Below are 13,688 nucleotides of genomic sequence, written 5' to 3'. Positions count from 1 at the left end.
CCTTGGTTCCCTCCCCCATAGTGCCAAAATTAAATTTGAGCGAGCGTAAAAACATCTTTCGCGAGATTCTGTTTCGCGCGAGAGGCTGTTTTGCGCGCGCTGAGGTAATTTGCGCGCGCGAGAGGCTGTTTTGCGCGCACAGAGGTCATTTGCGCGCGCGCAGAGATCATTTGCGCGCTCGCAGTTAATATCTACGCGTGTGGAATAATATAATACGCCCGAATGCATCTTTTATCACATTAGTGAATTATGGCACTAATGTGTCGCCATACAACATCCTTGACATTTCACGCTGATATACACATATACCATAATAGCTATCTTCCCCCTTGTCTGTCTGTCTGTTGTGTGTGTGTGTGTGTGTGTGTGTGTGTGTGTGTGTGTGTGTGTGTGTGTGTGTGTGTGTGTGTGTGTGTGTGTGTGTGTGTGTGTGTGTGTGTGTGTGTGTGTGCGTGTCTCTGTGTGTATGTGTGTGTGTGTGTGTGTGTGTGTCTCTGTGTGTATGTGTGTGTTTGTGTGTATGTTGGTAGAGGAAGTATCTGGACTAGAGGAAGATACTATAACAGGGTGATAGTATAAATATCTTGGACCTACTTCCACCTTAGTAACCAATCATGGCCAGGAATGCTTACTCGGCTCAGCTTTCTCTCTCTCTCTCTCTCTCTCTCTCTCTCTCTCTCTCTCTCTCTCTCTCTCTCTCTCTCTCTCTCTCTCTCTCTCTCTCTCTCTCTCTCTCTCTCTCTCTCTCTCTCTCTCTCTCTCTCTCTCTCTCTCTCTCTCTGAGTCTCACTTTTTACCTAACAGTGATCCTTGTTATACTTGCTGACTAATACTCTACCCCCCCCCCCCACCTACACACACAGACACAGACATAGACACAGACACACACACACACACACACACACACACACACACACACACACACACACACACACACACACACACACACACACACACACACACACACACACACAAATAGTGAGAGAGACACACACACACACACACACACACACACACACACACACACACACACACACACACACACACACACACACACACACACACAAAGAGTGAGAGAGACAAACATACACACACACATACACATACAAAGACTGAGAAAGACACACACACACACACACACACAAACCTACATAAAACACACACACACAAACAACACTGACTGCTACTAGTATATTCCATTTGCCTCATCATCATTATCAACTGTTGTTGTTCCGTTCGGTAGCTGCTGGTGAACCTCATCACACACTGTCCTCAGATCAGCCTACTCTCTCCTATCGTTCAGTATAGATCCTACATTCATCGCATTCTTGTGTTGCTTCTACTCGATGTTCACTTTCTCCTTCACTTTATTTGCCTTCTGCTTTCTCTCTGACTCACACTCTCAACCTCTCTCCCCCTCTCTCTCTATTTATCTCTTCCTCTCTCCTCCCTTACCCCTTATCTCTCTCTCCATCTCTCTCTGTCTCCCTCTCTATTTCTCTTCCCTTCTCTCTCTCCCCCCTGCCCCTCCCCTCTCTCGCCCTCCCTCTCTCCCCCCACTGTCTCTCCCCCCCTCTCCCCCTCCCTTCTCTCTCCCTCTCTCTCTGTCTGTCTCTCTCCCTCTCCCCCCTCTCTCCCCCCCTCTCCTCTGTCTCCCCCTCCTCTCCTCTCCTCTCCCCTCTCTCTATCTCTCTCTCCCCCCTCCCATCTCTCTGTATCTCTCCCCTTCCATCTCCCCTCCCCTCCCCCCTCCACCTCCCCTCTCTCCCCTCCTCTCCCCTCTCCTCTCTCCCCCCCCTCTCTCCCCTCCCATCCCATCTTCCCTCCCCTCCTCTCCCCTCTCCTCTCTCCCAGTCCCCTCCCCTCCCATCTCCCCTCCCCCTCCACCTGCCCTCTCTCCCCTCCTCTCCCCTCTCCTCTCTCCCACTCCCCTCCCCCCTCCACCTCCCCCCCTCTCCTCTCTCCCACTCCCCTCCCCTCCTCTCCCTCTCCCCCCCCCCCCCCCCCTCCCCTCCTCTCCCCTCTCCCCTCCCCCCCCCCCCCCCCCCCCCTCCCCCCTCTCTCCCCTCCCCTCTGTCTCTGGTTGGCTGTCTGCAGGCACGCTGGTCCCTGCAGCAGCAGCAGCAGCAGCAGCAGTGGAGCAGCTCCTGTGATGCTCTGCTAGCGTCCGCCGCCGCCACAACAGCAGCAGGGCAGGAGGAGGATGGCAGAGGGATGGAGCTCGCCCAGCTCCTCGACCGATTCAGAGCGCAGTGCGGCCAGCTCGCCCCCGGCGCGGGAGCCCCCGGCCGGGCAGCCTTCTCAACTCAAGCCCCGGGCTCGGCGGGGCCCGGCGGCTTCGGAGGAGCTAGAGCTGCGGCGGCGGCGGCGTCATCATCGCCGCTGCCGCTGTCGTCATCGTCGGCAACAGCAGAAACAAACGGAGGAGCGTTCCCCGAGGTGGGTGCAACACGCTCGCATCCTCTCGGTTGTTGTTGTTGCTCCTTCCTCCTCCTCTTCCTCCTCCTCCTCATGTTACCGCCGCTATCTTCTTCCTTTTTTTCCTCTTGCATCCCTTTTTGCTTCTTCATCACTCTCTCCGTGTTGTCTCCTGGCTGGTTGCCACGGCGACACGCCCTCTGGACCACCTCAGAGAGGAGTCTGAGTGTTTTGTCTCCCCGTGATGAAAAGGCTCTATGGATGCTGTCATCACTGGGATTATTGCCTGTTCATCTGCCTACTGTGTGTGTGTCTCTGTGTGTGTGTGTGTGTGTGTGTGTGTGTGTGTGTGTGTGTGTGTGTGTGTGTGTGTGTGTGTGTGTGTGTGTGTGTGTGTGTGTGTGTGTGTGTGTGTGTGTGTGTGCGTGCGCGTGTGTGTGACTTCCTGTGGGTCGGGGGTAAACTACCTGTCTGTTGAGGAGGAGGTCACGCCATGCCTCTGCACACATCTGATTTCAAGGCAGTTTGTCATTATTTCCTTTGAGCTTAAATATGAATCAGGACGTTTGCTTTTGTTATCATTGTGTTATAAATGAACACAAGACACCCAGGCGCAGCTATTATGGATGACAAAAGATGAATATTAATTTAAATGCCTCTAGGAATATCAACAACAACTGTAACCAGAGGAAGTTGGAGATTTGTGGCATGAAACATTGTTACTTGTTGAATGAACCACTATGTGTGTGTCTGTTTGTCTGTGTGTGAGTCTGTTTGTGTGTGTGTGTCTGTTTTTTTGAGGGTATGTGTGTCGGTTTCCGTGTGTGTGTGTCTGTTTGTCTGTATGTGTCTGTTTGTGTGCGTGTCTGTTTGTGTATGTGTATCTTTTCGTTTGTGTGTGTCTGTCTGTGTGTGTGTGTGTGTTGTCTGTTTGTGTGTGTGTGTGTGTGTGTGTGTGTGTGTGTGTGTGTGTGTGTGTGTGTGTGTGTGTCTGTCTGTGTCTGTTTGTGTGTGTGTGTGTATCTGTTTGTTTATGTGTATGTGTGTCTATTTCTGTTTGCGTGTCTGTTTGATGCATGTGTGTGGGTGTGGGTGCGCGTGTGCACGGCATCACCAGTGGGTTTGTGCGTGTGTGCGCATCTCGTAGTCCTGACAGTGGTGTGCCAGCTGGAGGAAGTGGGCTTGGCGGCTCTGTTTGTTCAGATGCTCTGTGGGTCATGCAGAAAGCCTCCGCTAACAAGCCACCAGTTGTGCACCCTTGTCTTGTGAGCCCTGAGCTCCCGTGGCTCTGTGTGGTTCTCTTTACCCACAGGGAGTGGACGCCGTCCTGTGTGCCCAGGGCGTGTGTGTGGTGTGTTCTCCATCAATGGTTTATCCACATCCGCCGTCGCCATTTCACTGGAATCCACAATGATCAAACAACTCGTGAACAAAAGGCTCCAGTGTGTGGACCTGCAGGCCGCGACCCTCGGCGTCCACAGAGGTTTAAGCGAGCGTTAATACACCTTTCAACCTTTTTATTTGGTGTTCCTCAGTAAGTGGAAGTGGCCGAGGGGTGCCTCGTGGAGAGGGCCCCGGTGAGTCATCTGAACTTCAAACGTGTCGTAGGGGAGCCGATGCATTGAGGTGTCACCCACGGTGTCTGTAACCCGACGCCTTTGTTCCTCCGGTGTGACATCAGTGGCGCGGTCTCCAGTCACTTCCCTTTCACTTTGTTTGAAAACGAGAGAAAGTGCCGATGGATTAGTGGGATAGGCGCACGTCCAGCCGTATGCATGAGTGTGTGTGTGTGTGTGTGTGTGTGTGTGTGTGTGTGCGTGTGTCTGTGTGTGTGTGTGTGTGTGTGTGTGTGTGTGTGTGTGTGTGTGTGTGTGTGTGTGTGTGTGTGTGTGTGTGTGTGTGTGTTTGTGCATGTGTTTGTGTGATAGTAAGTGTGCGCGTGTCTGTGTGCGCATGTGTTTGTGTGAGAGTGAGTGTGCGTGCGTGCCTGTGTGTGCGTGTGCATGAGTGAGCGAGTGAGTTTGTGCGTGTGTGTGTGTGTGTGCATGCTTGAGTAAGCGCAGGTGTGCGTGCCTGTGTGTATGTGCGTGTGAGTGAGTTTGTGTGAGTATGTGCACGCGTGCACGTGCTTGTGTGCGTCTACAGCTGTGCGTCCGATGCCTTGCGTGGCTTCATGCCTTCCCCCGTCCCCCTCTCCCCTGGAGCAGGCGGGGGGGGGGGTGCAGGTGAACCTGGGGGACCGTGGCTTCATGCTGTTTTCCCCTCTCTCCCCAGGAGGAGGCAGCGTGGGTGCAGGTGAACCTGGGGGGTGCGGCCCTGAGGGAGGCCCGGGCGGAGCTCAGCGAGGCCAGGAAGCAGTGGAACACCCTGCAGGTGGAGATCCAGACACTGCACGCCCTGGTAGGTCCCCATCGGGGCCCCCGCACGTCTGACCCGCAGTCCCATGGCATGCCACCAGGTGTGGTGTGATTAGCCGCTACGAGGCGTTTTGGAAATCTGCCCCTTATGACATCACAGGTGGGCGTGTCCACCTAGATGTGTGCTAGATAGATGAGCAACGTTTGCTACAGTCCTCTGGGTAGGCTGGTAGACTGATCTGTCCGGCGTACATCTAGGTGGACACGCCCACCTGTGATGTCATAAGGGGCAGATTTTCATAACGGCTTGTAACGGCCAACCACACCACAACTGGTGGCATGCCATGGGACCTTTAAAGATACTTACACACACCCAATCAGCCCTGGAAACACGAGCCAGACCTTGCACCCCATCAGAATGTAGCAGGTGAAATTGTACATGAAGAATCGCCAATACCTTCCATTGATATAGATAACCAGAGAGACATCTAAGATGTAGGAAACTATGTCAATTCAAAAGTATTCAAAAAGATTCAAAAGTCATCCTTAGAACAGCTCATTCACACTCACTCACACACACATATACGCACACACACAAACGCACGCGCAGAGACGCACACATTAACGCACGGACACACTCATACACTCACTCACTCACTCCGACACTCACACACACACACACTCACTACCTCACTCACACACACACACACACACGTGTACACTCACACACTCACACACTCACTACCTCACTCACATACACACACACACACACACACACACACCACACACACACATACACGCGCCTCCGATGACTCTGATGTCCTTCCGCGATCCACCTATAGTTCCAGTCCTTGACTTTTGCAATCTTCCCTTTTTTTTTTACTGCATCGTTCCATTATGTCATACAGGTGTCCCCTCCTCACCCTCACATTTGCCCTTCCTGTAACCCTTCACTCCGCCGAAATTCACCCTCCTGGACTAAACCCAGTAGGCAGGAGTCGATTTCCTTTAGAATACATCTCCACCAGTGTCTGGGTGCGTTGGCTGTAAGTGATATTGATGCACTGAGATAATTCACCACAACACCAGGGTAGGAGGCCCTGCCAAGGCCGGCCACCCCTCGATGAGGCCGGCGGCCATCCCCCGACGGTCACACTAACCGCGTCCGTCCATTCCTCCTGATGAGTCCTTTGGCCGGCTTCTGAAACCCCTCACGTTTTAAGTCCTGACTTTTGTCGGTGCCCTTCTGTAAACAAAGCATCCGGCTCTATTAACAAAGCATACATTTCCATACTGTAGGTTTAATGGATGTATTTCGTTTTTTGCAATCTTCGATTAACTCGGGCAACGCTATTGTAACATAAGCCTTCCTCCGTCTGGGATTAATAATCTGAGAATGTGAATAGGAGTCTAACAGGGTCCTCTCTCCTTCTCGTGTGGTGTTGGTGGTGAAAGATAGTGGAGCGGGTTGACTCGTAAGTTTCGATTTTTTGGTTTTGTTTTTCGAACTTGCCGGTTCGATCCCCGGCTCCTCCTAGTGGAGTGTCGAGGTGTCCCTGAGAGAGAACCCTCCCTCCTACTGTTCCCGACCAGCTGGCTGTCGCCTTGCATGGTTGACTCCGCCGTCGATGTGTTTATGTATTTACGTGTTGCTAAACAGCCTGAATGTAACCGGCGGTGGTCTGATCCCCGGTTCCTACGAGGTGAGGTCCTTAAGCAAGAGACCTCACACTGACTGTTGAACGCGTGCACGAGCGGTTGTAAGATGTCTGCTCTATGCCCTGAGCCTAAACATCGGCGGTGGTGGTGGTGGTGGTGGTGTGTTCAGGAGAAAGGTCTGGAGGGCTCTCTGGTGCACACCCAGCAGCTGTACTCCAGCCAGCTGCAGGACCTGTCCCAGGTGATCGGCCGCCTGGAGGGGGAGCTGGAGCAGGTGCGGGACGGCCTGGCCGGCCAGCGGCAGAGGCACCGGGTGCTGCTCAACACCAAGATGAGGCTGGAGCACGAGATCACCACCTACAGGCGGCTGCTGGACCGGGAGGAGGGCAGGTGAGGAGGGGAGGGGGGAGGGGGGGGGGGAGGGAGAGGGGGAAGGAGAGGTGGAGGGAGATAGGGAGAGAGGGAGGGGGGGAAGGAGAGGGGGGGAGGGAGAGGGAGAGGGGACGGAGAGGGAGGGGTGGAAGGAGAGGGAGAGAGGGAGGGACGGAGAGGGAGAGGGGGAGAGGGCGGGACGGAGAGGGGAGAGGGAGGGCGAGGGAGAAGGGGAGGGGGGAGAGGGAGAGGGAGGGACGGAGAGGGAGAGGGGGAAGGAGAGGGAGAGGGGGAGGGGGGAGAGGGGATGAGGGAGGGAGAGGAGAGAGGGAGGGAGAGGGGGAGGGGGAGGAAAGGTTCTGCAGCAAAGAGGAAGGAAGGTGCACCTCTGGGACGGCCCCTATCTATGGTTAGGGATGGGTTTGTTGCTTGTTGGAGCGGACCAGGTGGAGAATGAGGATGTGCGTTTGCCTTTGTTTTTTGCCTTTGTTTTTTACCTGTGGTTGTTGTATGGTAATAACAACAGTAACCTATTAACGTTTGAGAACTAATCCTAAACTAATCCCTAACTAAGTACAGCAGTGAAAGTTCTTTTTAGTTTTCTGCTGCCTGTAAAGGAATTTGACCTGTACATTTCAAGGCCCTTTATCTGACTTACTTACTTACTTTCTCCTCCTCATGGCTGATGGGCCCAAAGGCTACAGGAAGGACGTTTCTCTTAACCTTAAACATTTAACCTCTTCGTCAACACATTCTATCCTTTCAGAAGAAGTCTGTCGAGTGAACGATGATTTCCCCTTGACAGACTGACAGCTTGGTGTCGGGCCAGAGGGGTGAACTCAATCGCTATGCTTCAATACGTCCTCTTTTATCTAAAGCAATTAGTCCATGTAAGGTGTTGTCCTTGCATGGATGAAAAAGAAAAGTTGCCGCTCCGAAGACTCTCCCGCTCTTAAAACACGTCTATCTGTCCGTTGACTGCTTGCCAGGCAGCTGTCTCTCTAATCATTCACCATTCAGGAAGCTGACAATACAGGTGTCAATCAACTCACATTAGTAGCATAGTCCTTGAAGGGCCTGGGAGCCTTGCGTTTGTTTGACAAGTGCATAGCTGCGAGTCTTCCTGCTGTTTGACTTGTGTGTAGAATCCTCCCACTGGATTCTACACACTAGTGTAGACGCCTGCAAGGAACCTTTTCAGCTGACGGACATCGCGAATTACCCTTGTTTTAGGATGTGGCGCCACCTGTCGTCCACGTAGGGTATTTTCTTGGAAATAATGTATTTCAAACAACCAGTTCAGTGGTTGTTTGTATATACATATTAGGGCCCGACCGATTCATCGGCCTGCCGATTTAATCGGCCGATTATAGCCTTTTTGAAAATAATCAACATCTGCCAAAAATACGCCGATAACATTTTTAGAAATGTTATTGCGCTTAGTATCCTGCAGATTGCGCTCCTACTCGCCTTGCTAACTAACAACTTTAGCTGGAGTAAAAAAGAGGAGATTGAATTTTACCGTACAACATGAAAGCACGCTCGCTCAGGCAGCTGCACGCTCACCTCAGCAATGTACACAAGACGCGTTGTTTGAGCATGTTGTGCCTGTTTTTCTTTAGGTCCCAGGCCATGTTAATTTGTTATACTGTAGCCTCAAAAGTGTTTAAAGTATATTTAAGGTATCAAAAACTAATTTTTATATGCTTTTTTTTGTTTTGTTTTTAATCGGCCGATTAAATCGTAATCTTATTTTTTCTCTGACAATAATCGACATCTGCACGGTCGGGCCCTGATACATATAGACTATAAATAAATAAAAAAGTACGTGTTTGCCAACAAAGGTATTTCTTTAAGACAGAAATGTATCTGTAGGTCAAGCACTTTGTGTATTATTGTAATTTTCGATGGAGACATCATCCTAGGTGGTCATTGCTGATTGCGTGCGATAATACTTAATCCCTAGTACTACCGACCTTAATGTATGCCCTTATGATGTATCGTATGTCCTGGCACTTAATGTACACACTTATTGTTTGTCATACTTAGTTATAATATAATTAAATAATAATTTCTTACATATATATACCGCGTTTCCAGGTACCCAAAGCACTAAATTATTTAGTTGTGTAGCATCTTATCCTAGCTATCTTTGTTGTATACAGGGAAGGGGTTAACCTAGCAATTGTTAGTGCTTGGCACTTGCGATATGTAGTTGTTTCTCTTCCGACAAATGTACTTATTGTAAGAAGCTTTGGATAAAAGCGTCAGCTAAACCCCCTAAATCTTGTACTGAATGATGCACTTAACCACAGGTACATGGTTTGAAACGGGTGGGCGTGTGGCCAAAAACTGTATTTCTAATTTTTTTTTCCGAGAAACCTTAAAAGAAGACTTAGGACTAGGATTTGTGCTTTGAGGCTAACGACATCAACGCTTAGGTCAAATATATATCCAGATTCATTAAGAACTGTAATGCACCTTTCGAATCGTGGTCATTATCGATTGATCACAGGCGGTCAGCGCTGACTGCTTATATGTTATATTTATATATTTTTTTTTTACCGCAGGTACATGGTTCGAAACGGACAGGCGGTCGGCCTACAGCCCTGGAGGGGCCCCTCCGCGGGCCCCAAGGAGAACGGCCACGAGACGGAGGTCAGCGACCCCTCCCTCAGCGACCCCTCCCTCAGCGACCTCGCCCTTAGCCCAGACGAGCCCCGCTCCGAGCCGCTGCCGGACATCCCCCCGCTACTCCCCCCGGACCACGGCCGCAAGAGGAGCTCCATGCTGCGGCGACAGCAGAGCCTGGTGGTGCTGACGGGTGGGACGCACGCACGCACACGTGCGCACGCACACACGCACTCACACACACGCACACACGCACACGCACGCGCACTCACACACGCACGCACACATACACACACACTCAGGAGGGTCTGGTGTTCAGTGTTTTGTACGCAATGGATAGTCAACAGCATGCATTGTTCCTCCGATGCCTTAGGGGGCGCTCTACAGCACCTGTTAAGTGTAACTTGTAACATTGTTCTGGTGCCATCGTCTCAACCTGCGTTCATGTGTCACTCCGTTACTAAGTTATCTTATGTAATTATATTATATAACAAACATAATAGTTAGGATGCTCACCAAGCCCTGTGGTACTGAGTCTAAAGCTCCTCAGTCTAACTGAAGGCAAACTTGCGACAGATGTTCATGCTCCTTGATGACGAAAGTGAAAAACACTTTAAGTCGCTTTGAATTAAATCAGCCTCAAGAGACTCAAGACTCACGTGTTCATAGTTGACCTGGACTGTGCATAGCCTCCCTCCTCACTCCCGACTGCCCCTTCTCCTCCCTTAGTCTCCTAAAAAGAAACTCTTATGCCCTTATTTATGTCTGTACATCCTGGCACCTAATGGTCGCACTTTTTGTATGTCGTACTTCGTTATACTTCTGAGTTGTGTAGCATCTTATCCTAGCTATCTTCGTTGTCTACCGAGATTGGGTAAACCTAGCAATTGTTCTTGCTTTGCACTTGTTTCTATGCACATCCTTACTGTACCGACGGCGATATATTATTGTTTCTCTTTCTCTAACAAATTTAGTTATTGCAAGTTGCTTTGGATAAAAGTGACGGCTAAACGTCCTAAATCTAGATGTGAAATTACAAGCATTAAACCACAAAGGAAGTAGACCCTCTTCTCCAGGGGTCCACAGACCTTCTGAACCTCGGTTGTTTCTGATCCCGGCCCTTAGACCCGGAGCGGGGCGGAGAGCTGCGGATCCCCATGGTGAAGACCCAGGAGTTCCTGCAGGGCAACGTGGTGCGGGAGGGCGCCGAAGGCCACGGCACTATAGAGTGAGTATCCAACCCCACCACAACCCCGCCCCAAACCCCGCCTCCAAACCACGCCCCCAAACCCCGGCTAAAAACCCCGGCCCAAAACCCTGCCCCCAAACTCCGCCCCCAAACTCTGCCCCCAAAACCCACCCCCAAAATCTCGCCCAAACCTCGCCCCCAAAATCTCGCCCAAACCACGCCCATCTCCAGCAGCCAGATGATGCACGCTATAGTCCGGTCCGGTGCATTTCGTCGGGTGTTACCCGCTAATTCTCAAGAGACCCTGAGAAGGAACACAGAAGAGGGGTCTCTTGAGTGATTGAGTTCACTTCCTCCTTCCAGTTCTTGTGCACACACAGGTCTTCGCTGGGTCTGTCTGTGTTTCTCGGAAAGCGGGAGGTTTCGTTTCACCGAGTTAGAATTAAAACCACCTTCATTTCCCGAAAAAACATTCTGCTTCATCGAGCAATCAATCAGGATATTTAATAGAACCGGTCATTTCTGTGTGACCGGTTCTCACACACTTTGTCTTTTCTTGAACCGCCTCGAACCTGAGAACACGTCTCAAGGCGTTTCTCCTTCGACATGACTTTGAAACTAAACCGTTTAGTGCAATTTGCCCAATCACACGTGCGTGTCTTCTCTCTAGAACATAAGAACTGGCGAGGCTGCATGCCTGGGTGACACCGTCGTTGTCGTCATGGTGCTGGTGTGGTTGTTGTTGTGTCGTCCCCGGAGACACACACATTGTTCACCGACGACACCGAGGCACCCATCCACGCCAAACCAGCTCCCCTCAGCGTCCCAGTCCGTCCAGCAGACAGAATATGATAGAACGCCGCCGGGAATCAACGCCGTTTCGTGGTTTAACAACTCGGGTTACACGTGAAAAAACGACCAAGCCGCACGCGCTATCCCCAGCGGGTGACAGCGCCATGAGAATTCTTGCCGTCTTGTTTCGTTATTTTTGGGAGTAGTTCCTTTCAGCGGGCTCGCTCTCTGATGTGGCGGCAACACAGCCCTGGGGTGTGTCACCCTTAGGGTGGGGATGGGTGCCTGATTCGTCAGTGTGGTTGTAAGACACGGGGTGGAGCGGTTTGGACACATCATGGGCAATTAGAGGCAAAGCCACAACAAGACACACATTCACCCAGGTTCAAACGCACGTGCATGTGTGGGAGCAGACACGGATTGGGCGGCGCACACACCGCCAGAGGACGACGGCTGGGCGTGTCTCTTTTGCAGAGTACTTTCTGTTCTGGGCTGGGCTCTATTAGACGGAAGTTGAATGAGTTGTTAGGTAAATAACGACGCGTCTTGTAGTGAAGTATAATAGAGACATTTTCCCACTGATGAACGACATGAATTAATGGAACGAGCCCCAATGAATACTGTTGGCTTTATTTTTCTGTCATTATAATCAGTGGATAAATGACGCCTTATATTCCACTCATAGTTCAGTCATGGCTGACAATGTCTACCTCTTACAATGATCTTTTCCCTTCTTTTTAACTCAATTAATTTATTTTGGATATGCCTTAAAAGGGGCTCTAAAATTGGACAAATACCACATTATACCACACTGCTACAGGCGACCTCTACACAACACAGCTGGGTTGTGGTAGAAAACACATTTAGGACAGTACTACTTAGATCTGAAACTATGGTCCATACTTCTCCTTACAACAGATCATAGCTATGATCTCTAGTAAAGATTACAATATTACTAATGTAGTAATAAGTACATCAGGTCTAAACCATAGAACTATGGCCGCATAAATAATGTCATACCACTGTAACCCCAGAGCAAGGTAGCTATGGTCATAGTAGTCATATATGTACTACAGGATGACGATTCCGGACGATGAGTTCCAGACGATCCCACACACACACACACAAACACACACACACACACACACACACACACACACACACACACACACACACACACACACACACACACACACACAGACACACACACACACACACACACACACACACACACACACACACAAAGAGAGACACACACACACACTACAGGAGCTGCCTCAACCAATGAAACATCATCATGAAGTCTCCGTTGACCCCCCCTCCTCTCTCGCGGCCCCCCCAGGACGGAGCAGATGGACCAGGCCATCCGGCAGTGGGAGGGCTCCTTCTTCAAGGGGAACCCCAAGCTGAGGAAGAAGTCGGTGTCGCTGCGCTTTGACCTGCACATGGCCGCCAACGACCAGGGCGGCGGCCAGGGCGGCCCGGACAGCCTGCCCGACGTGGAGGTCCGCCTGGTGATGAAGAGGTCTCGCAGTATCCCCACCATCACCTAGGGGGGGGGGGGGGGGGGGGGGGGGGGGGGGGAGAGAGAGGGCAGAGGAGGGGGGGGGAGAGAGAGAGAGAGAGAGAGAGAGAGAGAGAGAGAGAGAGAGAGAGAGAGAGAGAGAGAGAGAGAGAGAGAGAGGAGAGAGAGAGGCGCTCAGACGGGGTGAAAGAATGGGGCGGTGAGTTTTTATTCTGTGGCCCCCCCCTCGTTGAAGTCTGGCCCCCTACTGAGTCTTTGTAAAGCTCCACTTTAACACACAGGAGCAATGTCGTCGTCACACATTTGGCTTTTTCTGCTGCTGCCGCCGCCGCTGCTGTCTCTAGGCCGTTTCATAAGCAAAAAGAAGAAGAAGAAGAAGAAAAGGAAGAAGATGAGAAGAAAAGAAGAAGAAGAAGAAGAAGAAGAAGAAGAAGAAGAAGAAGAAGACGAAGAGAAAATACTGAAAGAATTTCTTAAGAAAATACACGATAGGAAACACATGACATCGGGTGTGTTGTGCCTCCTCGAGAAAACACTAAACAGTTGGCCTTGTGTATTTATATTTCATCTTTCTATATCAAAGCAAAACTTATGTTACTGTGTCAAATTGAAAGTACTTAGATAGAAGATTAATGCTGCAATCATTACAATGGGGGACGTATCCTTGTGCTCACTGAAAAATTAGATGATTGTTGTTGTTGTTATTATTATTATTATTATTATTATAATTATTATCAATTTTATT

At 50.7% G+C, this 13,688-nt stretch overlaps 1 protein-coding gene across 2 annotated transcripts in view; it reads left to right on the top strand.

Annotated features, from left to right (window-relative positions):
• krt222 (keratin 222) overlaps positions 1–12,996 on the top strand; it is a 21,062-nt gene extending 8,066 nt beyond the window's left edge. For both annotated transcript variants that reach the window (XM_030351931.1, XM_030351932.1), the window contains 6 exons: positions 2,098–2,439; positions 4,693–4,818; positions 6,604–6,824; positions 9,377–9,630; positions 10,563–10,665; positions 12,761–12,996. In XM_030351931.1, the coding sequence (XP_030207791.1) occupies positions 2,098–2,439; positions 4,693–4,818; positions 6,604–6,824; positions 9,377–9,630; positions 10,563–10,665; positions 12,761–12,971 (1,257 nt within the window). In that variant the 3' untranslated portion in view covers positions 12,972–12,996. The remainder of the gene's footprint in view (positions 1–2,097; positions 2,440–4,692; positions 4,819–6,603; positions 6,825–9,376; positions 9,631–10,562; positions 10,666–12,760) is intronic.
• Positions 12,997–13,688: the final 692 nt, after the last annotated feature.

This window comes from Gadus morhua, chromosome 3 (assembly GCF_902167405.1).
Source record: "Gadus morhua chromosome 3, gadMor3.0, whole genome shotgun sequence".
NCBI classification, from domain to species: Eukaryota; Metazoa; Chordata; class Actinopteri; order Gadiformes; family Gadidae; genus Gadus; species Gadus morhua.
The sequence above is the reverse complement of the archived record's forward strand: the minus strand, read 5'-3'. Positions and strand labels throughout refer to the sequence as shown.